The 22421-nt window shown below is 46.2% G+C and overlaps 1 protein-coding gene across 3 annotated transcripts in view; it reads left to right on the top strand.

Moving 5' to 3' along the window:
* The first annotated feature begins 11130 nt into the window (after nt 1–11130).
* The window catches only part of COL26A1 (collagen type XXVI alpha 1 chain), a 98607-nt gene continuing 87316 nt past the window's right edge, over nt 11131–22421 (top strand). The window contains exon 1 of one of the 3 annotated variants that reach the window (XM_082201480.1): nt 11131–11681. In XM_082201480.1, coding sequence (XP_082057606.1) covers nt 11524–11681 — 158 coding nt within the window. In that variant the 5' untranslated portion in view covers nt 11131–11523. The remainder of the gene's footprint in view (nt 11682–22421) is intronic. The other 2 variants (XM_082201478.1, XM_082201479.1) reach the window with 2 other exon arrangements.

Below are 22421 nucleotides of genomic sequence, written 5' to 3'. Positions count from 1 at the left end.
CTAAAAACTACATGCGTGTTATGGTCGGGTGCGTGTTATAGAGCGAAAAATACAGTATATACTGAGTGAAAAACACTTAGGGGTTTTTTCAGTCTGCTCTCTCAGGCCTTGTAGTTTTTCCTTGCGTGTCTGCTAGCTTTTTTCCTTTCATACATTGCCACTGATTTTCATGTAACATATGCTCTGTAGAGTTTACCAGAGACTAAATTCATTCAAAGTACAACACTGTACATTGCAAAGTAATATTAGAAAGGTGTGTATTTGATGAAGCAACTGTCAGTATCAAATTCCATGGACCAACAGTAGCACCTAGTGGCGGAACAGACTTAAAATCATTTCCTTTTTCTCTGTTCGCCTTTAATCTGATATGACTGGCAGTTTTTCTCTGTGTCCTTTGGGGATTGTCCAGCCCCCTACCCTGTTCTGTTTTCTGCTAAAACGGAAGCTGAAATCTGAAACTGCACTTTCCCCTTGGTTATACACCACCATTGCATTCTCTGGTGTGGTTGTGTGCAGGATGCAGAATCTGTTGCCCGACCAGCCTAGTCGGGGTGGCCTGCACATGTCCCAGACTGTTGCATCTAAACTCTCCCAGTACATATACTTTCTCTCTTTTTATTTTAAAAGGAGTGAGTCAGCTGCCTGGTGACGGGCGGTGCATTCGACAACCTGATACCGCTCCCCTGTGGGAACTTGATACGTCCTGAGAAATAACAGTTTTGTAAAGTTCAGCTCCATGGCGGTCTCAGTCGTCGTTTGCTTCTGGGGCAGCTCGTTCATCTACCAGGCTCCCTTGACACTCTCGCATTTGTGATTTTGGGGAATGGGGGAGGTCAGGACAGGGGATGACAGAGATGGTGGGACAGGAGGACCTCCTATTGCAGCTCATCTTTCAGTTACTGCAAAAGAAAAGTGCCGTCCTCACCAGCATCTTTCATCATTAAGGTTGTCATAGGTAGCCCTGGTTAACCCTTCCTTGTCCAGCTGCACCCACCCCCAAGTGCTTTCCAGGCAGCTGTTAGACTTTTTAAAAAAGCAATTTGGCACCCGTGGAAGCTTTTTCTTTTTTCTTTATTTATTTATAGCATTTGCACTCCAGTCTTCTGCCAGAAAGCCTCCCAAGAGTGGCTTACATACACTCAGTTGAAAGAAGACAGCACCCATCAACCTCTTGGGGGCCCTTAGCCAATCACGGCTGAATGGGAAACATTTGATAGGGAAGGAGAGAGGTTGGGAAAGGTTAATTTTGACAGCTGAACTGCCTGGCTAGGGAAGTAACTAGAGAGCGCTTTCACCTGTGACAAACAGCTTCCACGACTTTTTGCATTGTTTTGCAACACACACACATCTGCAAAAGTGGCCTGACCAGAAAGGGCAGAGAAATATCCTCATGAAAACCATTGCTTGCTTCCAGCCCCAGACCTCTGTTCGGGCTCCCTTAGACCACAGGCGAAGAGCAGTGGAGACAGCATTCAGCAGCAAATGAAGGAACTACAGCTAAATCAGCCTGGGCTCTATAAGCCAAGTCAGAATTTTATGCTCTTGACCGATTGCCAGGATTATAGGCACTGAAGGATGCAAAGCAGAAAGAAGGGGGGAAAGAAGGAAACTATTGGTGAGTTGGGTTTTTTATCATCCTCTGGTCCATACACAAGGGGAGGACTGAAGGTTCATAGTAAAGCACTTGTGCTTGCAGAAGGTTCCAGGTTCAGTCCCCAACGGCATCTCCAGTTGAAAGACCCAAGTTCCAGGAGAACAGAAAGACGACTGCTGTCTCTGCCCCAGGCACTGGAAATTGTCAGTCGGAACAGACAATATGGGGCTGGATGGACAAACTGTATGGCATGATGTGAGGCAGCTTCCCGTGTTTTTAAGAGTGTGCATATGTCCACACACCCAGGGGCTATACGGCAAGTCCAGCCACCTGCTATGATGTGTGTGCTGCGAAGGCAAAAGCATCAATGCAGCATGCTGTACCACCACGGCTCACAAAGATAATGGAAATCCCTTATAGGCTTACAATTGAAAATCCATGACACAAAAGGAAAAAGGAAAAGGAGGGCAGAGGGAAATTGCAAATTCAGGCACAAGATCTCTCTTGCAAGAGGATACGTCCCCACCCAGCCTGAGCTGATAGGCCCGCTGCCCCCCACCCCCGTTTTCTTAACATGTGAACCATACCCTCCAACATCTTAAGTGCCAAAATCAACAAGTCATGTGACCTGTGTGAGATCACAGAGCCTGAAATACATTTTTTTCAAGGCCATGTTTTGGGGCTCCACCTGAGGTTCTGGTCCCCAAAAATGTGCTATTTTCTGGAGTCAAAGTGCTTTTTTCTGGGTAAGAGCTCAGTGTAAAATCATGAGAGATCATGGCACCCCCAAATGGTTGCCGTGCTCTTGCACAAGAAAACTGAATGCCCCATTTTCCCCCAGGACGCTTGCAGGGTATGGAAGATTGATCTGTCTCCCTGTTAGAAAAAAACTGTATCACTTAGCATGCAGGTACTGTTAATATTCCTGGAAGGATTTTATTTGTGGTGTAGAATTTAGAGGGTTGGACTAGGGCCTGGTAAACCAGGGTTCAAATTCCCCCTCGACCACGAAGCTCACAGCCACAAAGCTCACATAGGGCCTCTCTCAGTCTAACTACCTACCTCTCAGGGTTGTTGTGTGGATAAAATGAGGAGGAAGAGAACTATGCACTCAACATTGAGCTCTGTGGAAGAAAGCTGGAATACAAATGTAATAATACTATAAGGAAAAAAAAGTTTCTATGATTTCTGTTTCACCTCATGTATGGTGTGATTATAAGAACCAAGGAGCCCCAGGAGAATCACAGGAATGGTTCGCTCCATGGTGACCTTTCCCCATGGCTAGGGAAACTCGGCTCTCAAAATAAGCACCAGGATCCCACTGGGTTTTGTGTCGAAAGAAGCCTGATTCCATCGCTCTGTACTGCAACTGCAGCCGTGATTGCTAAACCCAATTCACTTTTTTAAAAATCCCTTAAATATAGCAAAAGGTTTGAATGATGTACGTAGCAAGGAAAATGTAGAACATGATGCCAGACAGTATTTCTGAAGAAACAGGCGATAAATCAAGGAGGTGGCAGTTTTGCTCGCATATGATCACATCCAGACAACTCAAGAGTTGTATCTATAGAGCAAAGAATTGTCTGCGAGGAGATGGGATCTGGGCGGGGAGATAAAGCTCAGGCCAGGAGATAATACCAGGCTGTATTTCAACTGTTAAGTTATGAAGCAAAGGGGACCCGGCCTCTCGTTTGGGTTTGCAGAAAGATCTCCCTGTGGCTCAGCCGAGATGCCTTTTAAAATGGTGAAGAGGATTAATCAAATTGATTCGGACAAAAGTCTGTGAAAAACAAGAGCATGAGAGAGAAATGCAAAGAGGGGAGGCTCTGTATGAGGTGGTGGGGGGAGGCAGAGGCTGATCTGGCAAAACTCTTGGCCTCCATGTGGAATAAGTTACTGGAGGGGGGTCCTGAGAATCCAGCCAAGCTGGATGCCTGGGAATGAAGTGATGGCAGATGGGCAAGGGGGGAGGGAGTTGGCAGCCTTTGGGAGATGCTCGGGCTGTGGGGCTGAGCAGGAGAGAAGCAGTGAAAGTCAATTGGTTTAAGAGACCAGCTATAGGATTCAATGCCCATCTTGGTTGTGAAATAAACTCAGTGTTAGAAACAGTGGAAACGGATAACATTCACAAGAATAGGATGGGTCCTGAAAGCCACAGGTGCCTCCTCCTTAGTGTTGTCGATTGACAGCAGTTCTCCAGTTTCAGACAGGAATCAAACTCTTACCTGGAGATGCTGAGGAATGAATGTGTGACCTTCTGTGTTGTGGTGTATGTGCTCTTCCCTTTTGCTGCCAGATGTCCTTGAGGAATAACTGCAAATCATCCAGCAGAGAGCTGTTGTTATTGTTTTCTCCTTGTGCCCTCCATCTTTCCCCACATGAGGGTCTTTTCCAGGGAGTCTTCTCTTCTTGTGAGGTGGCCAAAGTATTGGAGCCTCAGCTTCACGATCTGTCCTTCCAGTGAGCACTCAGGGCTGATTTCCTAAAGAATGGATAGGTTTGATCTTCTTGCAGTCCGTGGGACTCCTCCAGCACCAGAATTGAAAAGCATCAATTCTTCAGCGATCAGCCTTCTTTATGGTCCAGCTCTCACTTCTATACATCACTACTGGGAAAATCATGGCTTTAACTATACCGACCTTTGTTGGCAAGGTGATGTCTCTGCTTTTTAAGATGCTGTCCAGGTTTGTCATTGCTTTCCTCCCAAGAAGCAGGCGTCTTTTAATTTCATGACTGCTGTCACCATCTGCAGTGAGCATGGAGCCCAAGAAAGTAAAATCTCTCACTGGCTCCATTTCTTCCCCTTCTATTTGCCAGGAGGTGATAGGCCCAGTGGCCATGATCTTGGTTTTTTTGATGTTCCAAGATCATGGCCACTGGGCCCATCACCTCCTAGCTGCAAATCATCCAGCAGAGAGCTATTGCTGTTACTATTGTGATTGTGATTATTTACCCACCCTTCCCTAGCAGGTCCGAAGGTGAGCTAAAACAGTTTAAGAATTAAAACAGTTTCAAACAGATCACAAGCACAGGAATAAGGTGACTCCTGGAAACACAGCACAGGTGCCAAATGCCAGGGTAAAGAGGTGCATCATCATCACCATCACCTGGAAGCTGTATAGTGAAGGTGCCATACACACCTCTCTAGGGCGGGAGTTCCACAACCTACGGGCCGCCGCAGAGAATGCCCTCTCCCAATCTGCCACCACCCCAAGCTTCTGAGTGAGGTTGGAACTAGAACCAAGGTGGCTCACGAGACTCTTAATCTCAGCATGGTGGGTTCGCACAAAAGGTTCCCGCGTTGCAGGGGGTTGCACCAAATGACTCTTGCGGTCCCTTCCAACTCTACAATTCCATGATTCTACCAAGTGGAACTGTATCTGCTGATCTTTCCGGAGTTGGCGATGCACATACTGTAGCTTAGTGCTTTAAAAACTAACGTGAGCACCTTGAATTAGGCCCAGAAACAAACTGACAACTGGTGCAGCTGTTTTAAAACGGGGTTCATATGAGATTGAAAAAAAAACCACAAGCCAGTAACTAGCTGCTGCATTTTGGACCAGCTGAAGTTTCGGAGTTGTCTTCAAGGGCAGCCCCAAGTAGAGCACGTGGCAGTAATCCAACCAGGAAGTTACCAGAGCATAGGGCACAGTCCTTTAGGGTATCCAGAGTTTCTACCTCTGTGTCATGACTGGAACACATATGTAGCCAGTCTGAGGGTAGCTGAAGTCATTCATTACTATACCTTCTCCTCTTCTGGATGCTTCCTTGACTTCATTCATCACCTCAAGATCTCCCTGAGCACACCTCCTGGGGCCCAGTGTCAAGAGATGCTGTGAACCAGCTCTCCGTCTTCCTAATACTATTATTTACTGCATTTATACCACATTTTTTGTTCCTCCAAGGAGCTCAAGGTGGTGTGCATGGTTCACCCCCTCATTTAATCCCCACAACCACCTTGTGAGGTAGCTTAGGCCGTGAGGCAGTGACTGGCCCCTAAGTCACACCCTGTGAGCCTCATGGTCAGGTGAGGATTTGAACTCTGATCTCCCAAGTGCTAGTCCTAACCACCACGCTGCACCGGATCACAAATTTATATCTGTAGCCCTCGTTTCCCAGCAAACATTTTATCAATACGTTGAGTGCTATAAAAATATATAGTTTTTAAAATATTGTTCACTAATAGCATGTCTGGTTTATAAGAACTGGTCCGTTTTTCTTTCTGGGTTGCTCTTCAGAAAAAAAAGGGGGGGAGTAAGAAAGAAAAAATCTCCCTGATAAATTGAATGAATAGATATTTGTCTTGGCTGCCTCTCTTTCCAAATTGAGCTGGTTCCAATTTATCAGCATAGTTTTGAGAAAGTGTTCAGAATAGGCAGTTCTGATAGGCACCCTGGGGGGGAAACGAGGCAGCCTATTTATTACTGCTAATGTAGGCCATTACATGACACATCTCCAGAAGGGAATGCCTTTTTTTCTTTTGCTCCTTCCAGCAGAAAACCTTGTGCTTTTCTCTCCCCAAACACCCTGGAAGATGCTCCATTGACCTGTGTATGTCTTCAGGCCAAAAGAGGTGCAGTGCTGGAGAGCTCTGCCTGGATCTCAAAACAGAGCAGCAACAGCTTTTCAAAAACCAGTTCCCTAGTGCAGCGGTTCCCAATTTTTTGGGGAGGACACCACTCCCTTGGTTCCATAAACTTACCGCCAGTGCCGCCTGCCCTGGCCTATAAAAAGCATTATTTGGAATAGTGATTTGCATGGCCCACTAAGGAAGAGAAAAACACAATGAAACTCAAAATAGTAGCAATTAATTGCACATTTGGTTTAATTCAACACAACCGATGAACTTGGAATTGTAGAATTAGAAGGGACCACGAGGGTCATCTAGTCCAAACCCTGCAATGCAGGAATCTTTGCAGGAATCTTGAACCTACAGCCTTGAGATTAAGAGTCTAGTGCTCTGCCAGCTGAGGCTGTTGATCCAGTGATAACAGCTTTCCAAAGTCTGATAGTCATTTATACCTCCAACGCCTCCCTGCTGCCCCCCTGCCTCTTAGCGTCTCCTTAGGTAATTCCGCCCCCCCCCAAGGGACAGTACCACCCACTTTGGGAACCACTGGCCTATTGCCTTCCAGATGTTTCACACTACAACTCCCATGGCCGGGCCTCATGAAGACCATGCTCCAAATCATCTGGAGGGAAGCAGGTTGGGGAGGCTGCGCCTTGCCATTTTCCTGATCCAAATCACTTTCCCCAAACCTTTATCTTTTCTCTTCTTTCTTTGGACGTGGAGGAGTTAGACGTGCCACAGGGATCAGTATACTCCTCCCAGGGGATGAATAGCAACCTGTGTGGTGAAGTGTGGCCTAATGGTTAAAGTACAGTGGTACAGTCATACCTCGGGTTGAATGTGCTTCGAGATGAGCGCGTTCGAGTTGCAATCCGCAGCAACCCGGAAGTAACGGAGCGCATTACTTCCGGGTTTTGCTGCTTGCGCATGCGCAGACGCTCAAACTGACGTCACGCGCATGCACAGAAGCGCCGAAACATGACCCGCGCAAGCACAGACGTTTGTTTCTAGATGTGAACGGGGCTCCGGAACGGATCCCGTTCGCATCTAGAGGTACCACTGTACCTTGGTTTGCAACTGTTTTGGATTACAACCGTTTTGGATTACAACCACGTCAAACCCGGAAGAGTGTGTCCCTTTTTTTGGATTACAACCCAATTTTTTTGGATTACAACCAATTTGGGGGGGGGGAGAGTCCCCACTGGTGAAAGCACGCCTTGGGTTACAACCTGTTTTGGTTTACAACCGGACCTGCGGAACAGATTATGGTTGTAAACCAAAGTACCACTGTATTGGACTAGAAGAAGAAGAAGAAGAGTTTGGATTTGATATCCCGCCTTTCACTCCCCTTCAGGAGTCTCAAAGCGGCTAACATTCTCCTTTCCCTTCCTCCCCCACAACAAACACTCTGTGAGGTGAGTGGGGCTGAGAGACTTCAGAGAAGCGTGACTGGCCCAAGGTCACCCAGCAGCTGCATGTGGAGGAGCGGAGACGTGAACCCGGTTCCCCAGATTACGAGACTACCGCTCTTAACCTCTACACCACACTGGCTCTCTCCCACACTAGGACTTGGCCCTGAAGCTCACTGGGTGAACGAGGGGGGGGGCAGCCTAAGCTACTTTGCAGGGTTGTTGTGGCCATGTAGTAGATTCGTTTTGTCTCTCACTTAGGAATTTCTTTCTGATTTTTTTTTTTATGTATTTCTGTAAGGTTTAAATTTCCCCTGGCAAGTCTACCGACATGTTCCTATTATGAATGGAAGGTGGCGTCTCAGTGATAAACAGATCCATGTTTGAAGAATAAATTCATAGCTGGAGAACCAGTGACCTTTCGGATGTTGTTGGACTCCGTCTCCCTTCATCTTTTGGTCATGCTGGCTGATGGTTTTTGGACTCCCAACAAACATCTGATGGGCCACAGACTCCCCATCAAGGTACATATTCATAATGCAGACAAGTCCTCTGGCTTGGAGTTTGACATATATCGCAAACATTCTCTACAAATAAATCAGATCAGAACTGCAATGCATTTTTGTGAGCTGAAAAGCGTGGTCGAAATCTACATTCCCCACAAACTTCCAAAATATAACTCTTTGGGGACACTGAATAGCATATTTCGTTTGTTCTTTTTTAAACTGCTTGCCTCTGGTGATTGCTCTTTAGTGAAATGTCCCTTTATTCTAGACGATTCGTTATGACATGAGTAATACATATCTATGTCAATCTACTGTATATCATGGAAAGTTTTTCACTCACCTGTTCTCAATGCATTCAGATGCCTCTAGAGCAGGGATGTCCAACTTCCAAGAGACTGCAATCTACTCCCACTAAAAAAAACAAAACTGGCAGTGATATACCCATTGTATTGACCAAAGTTGTTGAGCTTTTTTGGGGGAAGAAGACCCAAAGTTGTTGAGTGACGCCCCACGATCGACCAGTAATTGACATGTTGGACATCCCTGCTCTAGAGATATCATCACCAAATTTGGTATGAAAGTTCCAAAGACAGAGGATCCAGTTTTGTCTGGATGCCATTGGACACCGTTTTGAATCAAGATGGCAGACCAAACAATTCTAAACTGATTTGGATACCTCTGAAGACCTCGTCACCCAATTTGGTGTGATGGTTTCCAAGATCAAAGAGTGGGTTTCAATGTATGTTTAGATATCTTATGAAGGCATTTTGAATCAAGATGACAGACATAAATATTCCAACTTTTGGAATTCTTAGAATTCCAGAGCAATGCTGGCTTCTTTCTACTGGTCGGTCATAAAAACAGCTACTTTCTGTTGGCCTGGAAATGACTTCACTTGGGAATGGTACCTACAATAATTTTCTTAAGATCTGGCAAGATGAACATTTGAGTTGATGACCTCCCCAGTATTCTGAAACAATACCGTTCCAGGAAGAACCGTATCATCTGAGTTCAACTGATGTCTAGATGACAATGCTTACACTTTCCTTTCACCTATACTACTCTTCCTGCCCCTTTATCTCTTTTATATTCCATTAACAGCCAACTGATAAATGGGTGTGTTGCAATTTACATTCTCCTTCAGAGGATGTCAGTGAAATACATGAAGCAGAGCTTTGATTTCTGTCAGCACCGAGATTTAGTGAAATGAGAAAACAATTATCACCAAATTCATGTCAGAGCTTATATCAGAGGTATAATGAATCTCCTTATTAATTAGAAACAGAGGTCTATGTGTCTGTTACATCTATAAGTTCTGGTACGTTACTAGGAGAAAGCTTTAGTGAGGTTATCTCAAAAGCGCGAGAATCCAGGAGTTCACCAGTTACTTGCTCCAGTCTTCTCTGTGCTGTCCAGAATTCTGTCACCAAAAGTGGCAAGCACCTTTAAGACAATCACATTTATAAGTTTTTGTGGACTCAACCCCACAGTGGTCAATGGGACCACTGATCTTATATTTTACTCCCTTCTGTACCTGCCAAACAAAAATTTCACGACATGCCTGTGAAAACGTGGACTGGAGTCCATGAAAACTTTTGCCGTCACCAGTGGTGGCAATTCCTGTTCTGCCATGTGAGATGAAATGGGAAGTGCTGCCACGCCCTGCCATGTCACCCTCCCTACCATCTCCATCACCAGCACTTCCACCCTCCACCAGCATCCCTGATGTGCCACCTGCCTCCACAGGCACTGCCTGCTGTTCCACCTCCACCATTGGTGGAGAAGCAGCACTGGCATTGATGCCAACTTATGGTGAGATCTCAATGTGATGTCACTGAAATCTCACAAGTTCTCATGCACGCCATGAAATCTCATGAGATCTTGCAGAAAGTGGGTGCCAATGTTGCTTCTCTGCTAGTGGTGTGGGTGGGAGGGCCATCTTGGGGGCTTCCACCACCTGAGGTGTCTGCTTCACCCTGCTTCATGGGTGGGCCGGCCCTTGAAGGAAGGCCATCAGGAATTTGTTAAGTCTTGAAGGCAGAGCTTTCCAAACTGTGTGTCCCGACATGTCAGTGTGTCGGCTGCAGTGTGTGTGTCACGTGAATGCTGCCTGCGCTCCACCCAGGGCTGGAAAGGGGTTAGTTTAACTTATAGTTTGCTAGTAAAACTGAATTACTGCATTGAGAAACAATGCCGGTCTAAAAAGTGTGCTACCAACAGGAAAAGTTTGGAAAGCTCTGCTTTAAGGTGCCACAAGGCTCCTTGCTTTTAGATGTATTGCTTAATGAACCCCTACTTCGATTCTTTTCTTCTAAATTTTGGTTGCTGTTTTATTATGGAAGTTAGTCATAGAATCATAGAATTCTAAAGTTGGAAGGGACCCTGAAGGCCATCTAGTCCAACCCCCTGCAACGTAACTTTATTGCTTTTTGTAAAAATTTTGCATTCCGTTTTATAAGGCACATAAACCAGAGAGAACAATTGTAGCAACAGATTAAAATTAAAATATGAAAAACAAAACCCCAAAAGACACAAGCAAAGCACAGTTCCATATGGGTTAAGTAACAAAGTCCAAGTTGTGAAAGGGGAAAAGCGAGAATAAAAGTTCTACACATCAACAAGGACTGTGTGTGTTATTTGATAATCAGGTGTACTTCCAGATTTGCCAGGCATGTGATGAAAATGATGCTTCCACTGTATATGTAATCAACAAATGCCAAATCATATAAAAAGCACTTAGAGGTTCTGCTCCTTGTGGACATCTCAAAATTTGTGCAATTTTCAAGGCACTATATTAACGGATCTGTTTTGCACTTGGGGGACATATTATTAATGATTGACTGTCAGCTACTTTGAGGTTACTGAGTGGCAGAAGAACAGCATTTACATACAGGCGAGAGGGGGAAAGGCCACCCTCCCCCAAAAGGAGCAAGAGACTTGACTTGCGCCTTCAGGCAAGGTTCATTCTAAAGTTTCCCGGAGCTGCTGTGCCGCCTCGCCACTCCTGGCTTGTTCCAAGACAGCTGCTGCTGGAGCAGCCGCGACGACGACGCCCTTGAAGGGTTAATCCGAAGCCCCCCCACTCACGTCCCCACCTCCCGCCCCTTTCGGAGAGAGCCGCTGCGAAGCAACCTCGCTCTGGTTTGAAAACGCACCCGCAGGCTGCTTGTGCGCCCAGGGCGCACGGAGCTCGCGCTTTGGCCACTGGGAAGCCTCCGTCTCTTCTCCGGCTGCTGCCCCAAACAACCAAGAGCCCCCGACGGCAAATCCCTCTCCTGTCTCTGGTCTCTTTCTCTCTCAGCCCCGTTCCCGCGCGGGGCCCTCCGCAGCCTGGGGACGATGCGCCTCTGAGCGGCTCGGTTTTGGGAGACCCCCTCGCCACTTTTGCGCGCCCAGGTTGCAGCCGTCCAAAGCGCTTCTCCAAGCCGAGCGGCCCTTCCCAAAATGCCGCTGGCGTTCTTTTGGTGCTGCTTCTGCTTCTCCTTTTGGGGATGTACCCTCGGGACGGGATTCCTCTACCAGTTCCCAGCGTCGGCCTTGCAGCACAACTACCCGGAGCCGAGTTCCGGAGGGCCGTCGGGCAATGGCTTTGCCAATCGCCGGTGAGTGACTCAAGCTTCCCTTCCCAGCAAATCCCAGGGTGGTCTGTAGGAGCGAGGAAAGGCGAAGTTCAGGAGCACCGCTGGGGATGGGAGGCTGCTATTCTAGTTTACCGAGGAGTAAGCTTCAGAACTCCATTGAAGTGCGACTTACTTCTGAGCAGACATATATATATATATTCATGGTGACTTTTCTTTTGGTGATGAAAAGACAGCCTTGGGGGGGGGGTTGTTTTGAAAACTAGCAAAACCATGAGAATAAAAACTTTTGCAGGAAAAAACCCATGCATATAGTCAGTTGGACAAGCCTGCAGTAGATAAACTGAGCTGTATTGTTGTTAATTATCCAGCAATTCTCTCCTTTTTAATTCTTGCAACAACCCTTTGAGGTAGACTGGATTAAGAGGCACTGATTGGCCCAAGTTCACCCAGTGAGTTTTCTGGCTTTGAGAGAAAGCAGGATAGGAAGTGAAGTCTCCTCTCCCAGCGTTCCTAGTCTGTCTGGCACTCTAACCACTACACCATGCTGTCTCTCAATAAACCTGAAGGGGGTTGTGTCGTGAGTCTTATCCTCAATTCAAATAGATCATAAAGAAGGCTTTGCTCCTAAACTGCTCAATCTGGGATGGGGATGCTGCTGTTGCTTTGTGAGTCTCTGTATTGAACCACCACCAGTGTCCATCTTTGTCAAGAGCAAAGGCGCCCAGGTCTTACCTCCCTGATCATTTGACCCCCTCCACTCACTCATTCATTTCAATTCCTGGAGGAAATAGTGGGGAGTTCCAGGCAGAGGGAGTGATAAAGGAGAATGGGCGGGGTTTTTATAGGAGCAGGTGACCTTCGATTGGCTGAGAGCAGTAGAGGTGGAGTTGTTTTTGTGCTGTAAAAAGTGTGAATGAAGCCATGTTTTAAGGGTCTGGTCATTATTTATTAGGGATGGGTGCCTTTCTCTGTTTTCCAGTCCTAAATTCAAGTCCTTTCCATTTCTGCATCAGTCTGTGATTATTATTTTTTTGAAGTCCTCATAAAGAATTCATCAGTGTGTTAGTGTTAATTTCTCCCAATACACACATTTTTTGATACAATTTTGCCTAAAATGTGAGTTTTTTCGCAGAACAATTTCCCCTTATATAATCACAGAATCATAGCATTGTAGAGTTGGAAGGGACCTCAAGGAACATCTAGTCCAACTCCCTGCAATGCAGGAATCCAGTGGATTTTATAAAGTTATTTACACAAATGCATGTACAGTGGTACCTTGGGTTCCATATACTTCAGGTTACAGACTCTGCTAACCAAGAAATAGTACCTTGGGTTAAGAACCTTGCTTCAGGATGAGAACAGAAATCGTGCTTCGGCGGCGCGGTGGCAGCGGGAGGCCCCATTAGCTAAAGTGCTGCTTCAGGTTAAGAACAGTTTCAGGTTAAGAACGGACCTCTGGAATGAATTAAGTACTTAACCCGAGGTACCACTGTACAGTATTTTTGTGCACACTGTTTCATGGTATATGCATGTTTGACTGGAGAAGCATGAATTTTGGAGGATGGCTGGGTTTTGGTTCGCATAACCTTTTGGAAATGGCCAATTAGATAGATTCTCCTTGAAATGTGAGATGGGTCAAGTTTCTCCCCCATCCCTATCCCCAATTTGGAAAGTGGTCTGTCTGCTCATCAGCTCTCTGTGCATTCCAAGGCCTCTTGAAATATCACCCCCAAACTTGGCCCAACACTGATCGAGATGGGGGAGCCAGTTTTCGTCTTAACTTTGGATTTCATTGGGCATCATTTTGAATCAAGATGGCAGACCATACCATTCCAAATTGTGCTGCTCAGGAGGTCTCTGAAGATAGTGCCGCCCAGTTTGGTGTTCTACAGATGGAGGAGTGGGTTTTGTCCTGTGTTTGGAAATCATCGGGTGCCATGTTGGATCAATATGTTGGACAAAACTGTTCCAGCCTGTTCTGATTGGGACATCTCTGAAGATATTGCCACTCAGTTTAGGGTGACAGTTCCTGAGACAGAGGAGCAGGTTGTGGGCTAGGCTAGGCTACCGTCAAATGCCATTTTGATTTCAAATGAATAGGGTTGTGCACTGCATTCAGCCAAAGCCTGATTCCCAAAACAAAATGGGTCAAGTGGATCCGGGCTCTGACCCGGATGCCAAGAGTCAGGTGCCAAGAGGACTTTCAAACAACCCTGCACTGTACTTTGGCTGTGCATGCCTTTTCCCAGCAGGGGAATGTGCACACATGTGCACAGCCAAACTGAGCATGATGGAATCTTGCTGGTTGCAGGCATATGTTTTGTCTGTGCATTATCTCGGCCCAGTATACCTGAAGGCGCGTCTCCACCCCCATCGTTCTGCCCGGACACTGAGGTCCAGCTCTGAGGGCCTTCTAGTGGTTCCCTCACCGCAAGAAGTGAGGTTACAGGGAACCAGGCAGAGGGCCTTCTCGGTAGTGGCACCCGCCCTGTGGAATGCCCTCCCATCAGATGTCAAGGAAATAAACAACTATCTGACTTTTAGAAGACATCTGAAGGCAATCCTGTTTAAGGAGGTTTAATAATGTTTGATATTTTATCGTGTTTTTAATATTCTGTTGGGAGCTGCCCAGAGTGGCTGGGGAAACCCAGCCAGATGGGCGGGCAATCAATCAATCAATCAATCAATCAATAAATAAATATTAATAAGTTATCCACGTGTTTGTTTGCTATGCATTTGAACACTTTGTGGTGCCTATTTTGGTGTGGCGTTTCTCGAGTTGGAGGAACTGGTTTTCATCTATGTTTGGTTACCAATGGGGGCCATTCTGAATCAAAGTGGCTTACTGAACCATTTCAAACTGCACTGATTTGGACACCTCTGAAGGTATGGTTGCCCAGTTTGACACAATGGTCCCCAAGATCATGTGATTCTTGCCCTACATTTGGAAACCGTTGGAGGCCATTTTGAATCAAGATGGGGCACCAAATTGTGCTGGCTTGGACACCTCTGAATAGACCACCCCCAAATTTGGCATGGTGGTTTCTGAGGTTGAAGATGAGGGATATGTTTTTTATTTGGATATACTGTAACTGGTTGTTCAGGGTAGTGGCAGCAGGCAGAAAAACTAATAATTACATTATCCGTTTACAAATACTGTATCAGTATCTTTTGACTTCCAAGCTACATCAAGAACTGCCAGCCAAGTGCCTTACATATACCCAGTAGGTCACTGTGTTCTGCAGGCAAGTTTCTCCTTCCAAGTCCCTAAAATGGGTGAAGAAACTCTTGGCCACAGGCTATTCTTGGCCTCTGACCACTCACTGTCGTCCCACCACCAGTCCCCTGGCTCTGAGCCTAGTTCCCTTGGGGGTTCCCCAGCTGCCCCCCCCCTGCATCCAGCCACTCCATGACACCTTATGAAGGATGGTTGAGGGAGCCAGGTATGTTTAGCCTGGGGAAAAGAAGACTGATAGGTTATACGAGGTAGGGTTGCCAAATTTCAAAAAGTAAAAACCAGGACACCCCAAAAGTTGTTGAGCTTTTTAAAGGAAGACCACAAAATTGTTCAGCTTTTTAAAGGGAAACCCAAAAGTTGTTGAGTTGTTGTTGTTTTTTAACAAATATGCCTGAACCACTGAATTCAGGTTACAAGGATATTCTGACTAAACATCATGAAGAATTTTCTGATGCTAAGAAGAAGAGAAGAAGAAGAGTTTGGATTTGATATCCCGCTTTATCACTGCCCGAAGGAGTCTCAAAGCGGCTAACATTCTCCTTTCCCTTCCTCCCCAACAACAAACACTCTGTGAGGTGAGTGGGGCTGAGAGACTTCAAAGAAGTGTGACTGGCCCAAGGTCACCCAGCAGCTGCATGTGGAGGAGCGGAGACGTGAACCCGGTTCCCCAGATTATGAGACTACCACTCTTAACCACTACACCACACTGGCTCTCAATGGCTCCCAATGGCAGAACAGACTCCCTCGGAAGGTGGTGGGTTCTCCTTCATTGTAGGTTTTTAAGCAGAGGTTGTTGGATGGTCATCTGTCAGGAATTCTTTAGCTGTGATTCCTGCATTGCAGGGGGTTGGACTAGATGACCATTGGGGTCCATTCCGAATCTATGATTCTATGATTTTATGATTAAGGCAACAGACCAATAAAAGTTGATACACACAGTAGGGTTTGTTGAGTTTTTGAGCTTGCAGCTTCCAAAAACAAGGGGTGCTAAGAAGTTGTAACATGACTTGGGAATTCAAAAGATATTTTGGTTATAGTTTTCCTTGGTAAGTAAAACATCTGTAAAATTACATAGAAATCATTAAAAATGATTGCCAAGTACTTGCAGTTATATATTTATATTATTTTTATTGTTTATTATTATTATTTAGCATTACCTGACATTTTCAGAAGGTAAAATTCTTTGGTTTTCCAAAAGCAGTTTATGTGCATCTTCATTAAATGTAGACTTACCAAGCTAAATGTTGTCCCAAGCTAACTGTTGTCCATTCACAAAAAATAATAGCATATTTGAAATCCTCACACCCAAAAAACAAATTATTAAGACCCCTCACCAAAGAAATGTGCAAAAATGAAATTTCACCCACTAAAATAACATGCCCTAATGCACAGTGTCATTAACTTAATAAAAAATAGAATATATAAATTGATATTAAATACATTTGTGTCACCCCCCCTTTTTAAAGGAAAATAAAAATGTAAAAAAAAAACCTTTAAAACTCTCAGCTAGGAGGGACTGAGGAGGTTAGTAATGCCATTGTTCCTGGCCTATTAGTGCCACGGATGGGGGCAGCTTCTGATTTAAAACACAGGGAATCAATCAGCCAGACCCGCTGATAACAGTTCTGCACACAGGTTCTTTGCTTTAGATAAGTAACTTTCAATCTGTTAGGGCAACCATTGTCAACCTAGTGGCATCCAGGTATTTTGGGACTGATGGGAGTTGTAGTCCAAAACAGCTGAAGGGCAACATATTGACGAAGACTGTAATTTATATATTTATAAGTAATATAATTATATAAATTTATATACTACTCACACATTTGGGTCCCTTCCAACTCCACAATTATATATGATTGATTACTCAGTCACTCACTCAAGTATTTCTTTCTATGTTTCCCAGTGTGCCATTGTCCCAAGGCATTATGGGAATTTTAAAATGGTGGCTTATAGCCATCTGCTGGAGGGTGGGCAGTTTTCAATACTGATGGGCCTTCGTGAGGTGCATTCGAGGGTGCTGGCTTTTGTCACCGGCCTGGATGTGATCTGCAAAGAGTTTCTCCAAGGTGGAAAATGTGGACGTCGCTGTAGTGGAAGTCACGAGCCTGGAATATAATTTCTTCCAGTAGAGGGAGCACCTCTAATTTCCAGAACAAGCATTACAGTACCAACATTTCGGAGAACAGCTGTGAATCTGGACCCCATACCTTGCTTCCGAAGAGATCTAAGTTCCCCAGCCTAAATGAACCAGCCTAAAGTTGTCAATGACCTGGAGCGGAGGAAGCCTCGTCCTAAGGCTGACCCGCTTTGGGAGGAAAAGACGAGAATCGAAAGTACAAACTGATTGTACAAATGTACGAATCTTCCATCTTTAAATGCAAATGTGGCCTGTATCACCAGAGGGAAGGGAGAAGCCGGCGAGTGCAAGCCAAAGATTTTGTGCCATTGTCCACATCAGAACCACACATTTACATCACTCTTCCACCCACTTTAAACAGTCATGGCTTCCCCCAAAGAATTCTGGGAGCTGTCGTTTGTCGAGGGTGCTGAGAGTTGCGCGGAGACCCCCTATTCCTCTCCCAAAGCTATCATTCCTGGAGAGGTTTAAGCAGTCAATCCCTCTTCACAGGGAATTCTGGGAATTGTAACCCTATGAGGAGAATAGGGATTTCTCCTAAGAACTCTCCTAAAAATAAAAAAGGAAGAAAACCACTTGACTATTCCAGGGGGAAAATGGTCCCTGCCAGAAATCTCATAACCAAAAGGTCTAGAAACATGATACTTTTTGACAAAAAGTTAGCGTGTGTCTGTGTGTGAGAGACCCACCTACCCAATTCAGAGCTCTTATTATATGCTGGCACGGGACGGCTTGGCTCCTGTTCAGGTCTGGCTCCAGAATAAATAAACGTAAAGCTCGCCTCGTTTCCTTCTCCCCCCATCTGCGCCTGCCAGACTTGAAGGCTTGCGTGGTGGTGGGCCTGGGGGAGAGACCTGCTGTTTCTTTTCTTTTCTCTCTCTCTCCCCCCCCCCCCCGCCTTCCCTCCTTTCCTTTCCAGTTCCTTGATGTGGTTTCTCCCTTCTGGGAGTCAGTCTTTGCATTTGACCTTTCCACAGTTGGCTTGAGTTAGTGGGTCAAGCTGAGCATGTCAGGAGATGGAGAGGGAGGTCGGGGCGGGGGCAGCGAGGGAAACATTAGGAGCTGCCGCTTTGGGGGGCGGCTCTGTCTGAACGGGCGCAGTGGCTGCGCGGACCTGATGGGAAGCAGTGGCTCGGCCTCCTGGGCGGCTTTATCCTGGGAATTTGTCGTGTCGGGGTTCTGCCAATCTCTGCTGATTTTCCTGCATCCCTCTCAAGTCATTAACATAATAGGAAAACACTACAAAATGCAAACCCTCCAAGTATCCCTATTTTCAGGGGACAGTCCCGGATTTACAGAAGCCGCCCCAGTTTCTGAATTGATCCCGGAATGTCCTGCTTTCCCTTAGGATTGCCCCTATTTTCATCAGAGAAATGTTGGAGGGTATGGAAGATGAGCCCTGCTGGATCAGGCCTGGTTTTTTTAAAAAATAATATTTATTGAACAATTAATAAAAATACAGAATAGAAAAACATTTAACAGAATAAAAGAAAAAGAACAAAGAACATCAACAAACAGAACAGAAAAAAGATTAGAACTTTCATAACCTATACTTCATCACTAGTTTCTTGACCTCCTCACACCTCCCTTTTTGTATTCCAGTTCAGATATTTAGTTCAGCAAATCCTTACCCTCTATCTTGGATCAGGCCCATTTTAACCCAGTGTCCTGTTCTCCAAATGGCCAACCCACAAGTGGGAGAGCCCTCTACTTTCCAATGATTTCCAGCAAGAAGTGTTTCTGCCTCTGGGGTTGCCAGGTCAGGAACATACCAGACCCTCAGATTTCAGGCCCCAAACCTGAGATTTAGGGATGCGCCCTATTGATGCCACAGGGGTGGCCCCTGTGATTCTTCCCCCTCCCACCACTGAGCCTTGGAAATGGGGGTTAATTGGGAGGAGGGAGCAGAGGAAAGCAGACCTGCTAAGGAGCCTATGCAAAAATCTGCAGCCAGCTCCTGCTGGGCTGAAACTTGCAAGCTGCACATATAGTCTTCTTCATTAAAAAGTGAATTAATTAAAGGCATTCTTGCTCACCTGGAGAGTCAAGCCCCCCCTGCCACCTGGAGGGGGCCAGGCAACGCTGGATATTTCAGCTCAGCCCTGCTGGTTTGGCAACCCTAACTGCAGACACACAACATTCTCTATTAAAAGTAAATTACAGTAAATTAAAAGTAAAGTATATTTTTAAAAAAATATAAAGAGATCCAGTGTGGTGTAATGGTTGAGGTGTTGGACTAAGACCTGAGAAACCAGGGTTCAAGTTCCCCTTAAGTTATGCAGCTCACTTGGTCACCTTGGACCTGCCGCTGTCTCTCATCCCAGCAGACAACACCTCATAGGGTTGTTGTGATGACAAAATGGGAAGGGGGGGAACCATATTTTTCGCCCTATAAGACGCACTTTTCCCCCTCCAAAAATGAAGGGGAAATGTGGGTGCGTCTTATGGGGCGAATGCAGGCTTTCGCTGAAGCCTGGAGAGCGAGGGGGGTCGGTACGCACCGACCCCTCTCGCTTTCCAGGCTTCAGGAAGCTATCCGCTAGCTGTGGGAGACCCAGCTCTCCCAGGGCTAGCGGAGAGCTTGCCTGCACACAGAAGCTTGGGGTGCGCTGAGCTCCGCAAGCCCCAAGCTTCGGGATTAGCGCAGTGGTCCGCTAGCCCTGGGAGAACCGCGCGGTTCTCCCAGGGCTAGAGGACTGCTTGCCGGCACCCAGAAGCTTGGGGCGCGCTGAGCTCCGCACGCCCCAAGCTTCGGGATTAGCACAGCGGTCCGCTAGCCCTGGGAGAACCGCGCGGCTCTCCCAGGGCTAGCGGACCGCTTGCTGGCACCCAGAAGCTTGGGGTGCGCTGAGCTCCGCACGCCCCAAGCTTCGGGATTAGCGCAGCGCACCTGGGGGGGGAAATAAATTTTCCCCCTTTATTTCCACCCCCCAAAAAAACTAGGTGCGTCTTATGGGCCGGTGCGTCTTTTGGGGTGAAAAATACGGTAAATTGCTTTAAGCTTCTTGGAGGAAATGTGAGATGTAAATGCACCAAACAAACAATGCATTCAGTATTAAATGCCCCATTAGTAATACAGCCGTGGCCAAAGATGGTGAAAACATAGCCTTTAGATAATGCTTTTGAGCGTCCAGAACTCTTTTCAAGTACAGCTTTGTTTCCATTTTTACAAACGCTGTTCAAGGTAGACTAATGTGTAGCTGAGGCTTAAGGAGAGCATAAGATTTGGGCTACAGTCACCGGGTTCTGTCCAACTTTTTTGGGGGGTGGGCAGCGTGCGCGTGTGATGTCATGCGCACAGCGCACACATTTGATGTCATGCATTAGGAGGAGGTCTGGCAGGGACTGCCACAGCTACGGGTAGGCCCGGCAAGGCCTGGCACAGCTGTGGGGAGGCCTGCCGCAGGCCGCAGTATATGGAGGAGGCCTGGCTCTCTCCTTGAATTTTGTTGGGGGGGGGGGGTCTTTAGCTCCTCCCCCCCAATGGCCTAGGCCTGGTGTAGGCCTTTTATTCTGTTAACTGGGAGTTTTTGTTTTAAGAAGTTTGTCCTGAGCGGGACTCAGTAGATGGGAGAAGCAGAACAGAATAGGCAGATGCGGTTTTAACCCAAGCGCTTAACCTCAGAGATGCCATGAACTTGTGAACCAAATCACCTCATAACTCAGCAGCATGAAGAAATACAGGATGGGAACTTGCTTTTACACAAGCCAGTGCCTCTCACTTCACATTTACAGAGATAAGCTGCTCTTGATTGCCCGTAAGCTCCGAGCAAACCTTTCTTTCTTTTTCTTTAAAAAATGCATTTATTACATAGTGCAGAAATGTGGGCTGGACAGCATTTGAGTAAGCCAGGCCAAGAAGAAAAAGCGAAGGGAGCAACTGTTTGAAGAAATACAGCACCTTCCCCGCGACACCCTGGGATTCATTTATTATTTTTTTTACAAAAAAAGAGCTGCATGGAAACACACTTTCAACCGGACCGTGAGCCAAGTTAAATGGATCAGTTGCTCAGGCTGAGCCAAAAAGCAAATTATCGGAAGGGCAGCATACAAACGAACTTGGCTTCTGAATCCGTCCAGCTTTAGGAGTTGGGAACTCCTGGGCACTGTGAAGGAATGCTGTTTCCTGGTTCTGTATAAAATGTCCTGAAAAACAGAAATCACTGTGGAATCCTATACATTCCTGCTTAGAAGTCCTTGCTTAGAGTTTGGTGGTGTTTACTCCCAGCTAAGCAGGCATCAGAGCCACATGGCAGGGTCTTCACCAAATATAGAACCAGGAATATAAAATAGCACTTTAACAAAAAGTCTCATCGTATTTGATCCAAGCATCTCTTATGTTTTGCAGTCCATTCCTGGTAAAACCACAGTCTCCTTCAGAAAGTGCTGTATCTCCTTTTTTCCCTTTTACAACCATAAACAGCTGCTAGGAGACTTTGATTTTTGTCAGGACTGCAGGGAATGGGAAAGAGGTTTCCCTCCACAATAAACCTGGGGAATGATTTTGGTGCTCCCCTGCTGTTGCTATGCAGCAAACGGTATTCAGAGGTACAGTGCCTCAGACTATGGAGGTTTCATTTCACCACTGGTGCTGGCTTGATAGATCTGTCCTCTCCCATGAACACGTCAAATCCTCTTTGAAAGCCAGTATTATCTGCTTGTTTGATTTCCGTCCCACCTTCCCAACAATGAACTCACCTCAAAAAGGGTATTGAAGAATTGGAAAAAGTTTCAAAAAAGGGCAACCAAAATTGTCAAGGGGACGGAGCCACTCCCCCTGGAGGAAAAGTTGCAGAATTGGGGGCTTTTTAGCTTAGTGAGTAAGAAGTGATATGATAGAAGCTTATATAATTATGCATGGCACGGAGGAAGTGGGCAGATAAAAGTTTTTCTTTCTCATAATACTAAGAACACGTGGACATCTCATGAAGCTGAATGTTGGAAGATTCAAGACAGATAAAAGAAAGTACGTAAACTATGGAACTCCCTCCCACAGGAAGCGGCGATGGCCACCAGTTTGGATGGCTTTGAAAGAATATTGGGCAAATTTATGGAGGGCACGGTTTCCCAATGGCAACTATTAGCCACAATGGTGACAGTCTTTCTCCAGTGTTGGACTGGAGGCAGAATTATTTCTGAATGGCTTTCCTCTCCGGCCCTATTTCATGCTCGCCACAGCTGTCTACGGCCATACTATTCTGAGTGCTCCCGCTGTTGTCTGATCTTGGAAGCTAAGCAGACTCAGGTTTGGTTAGTACTTGGATGGGAGACCGCCTGGGAATACGGGGCTTGCAACAACCCTGCGAGGTATTTCCACCTGATAAATTGTGACTGGCTCCAACGTCACAGGGCGTGCTTCATGGCTGAGGAAGGATTTCAAACTGGG

The sequence above is a fragment of the Podarcis vaucheri genome (assembly GCF_965113315.1).
Source record: "Podarcis vaucheri genome assembly, chromosome: 15".
Classification (NCBI taxonomy): Eukaryota; Metazoa; Chordata; class Lepidosauria; order Squamata; family Lacertidae; genus Podarcis; species Podarcis vaucheri.
The sequence above is the reverse complement of the archived record's forward strand: the minus strand, read 5'-3'. Positions and strand labels throughout refer to the sequence as shown.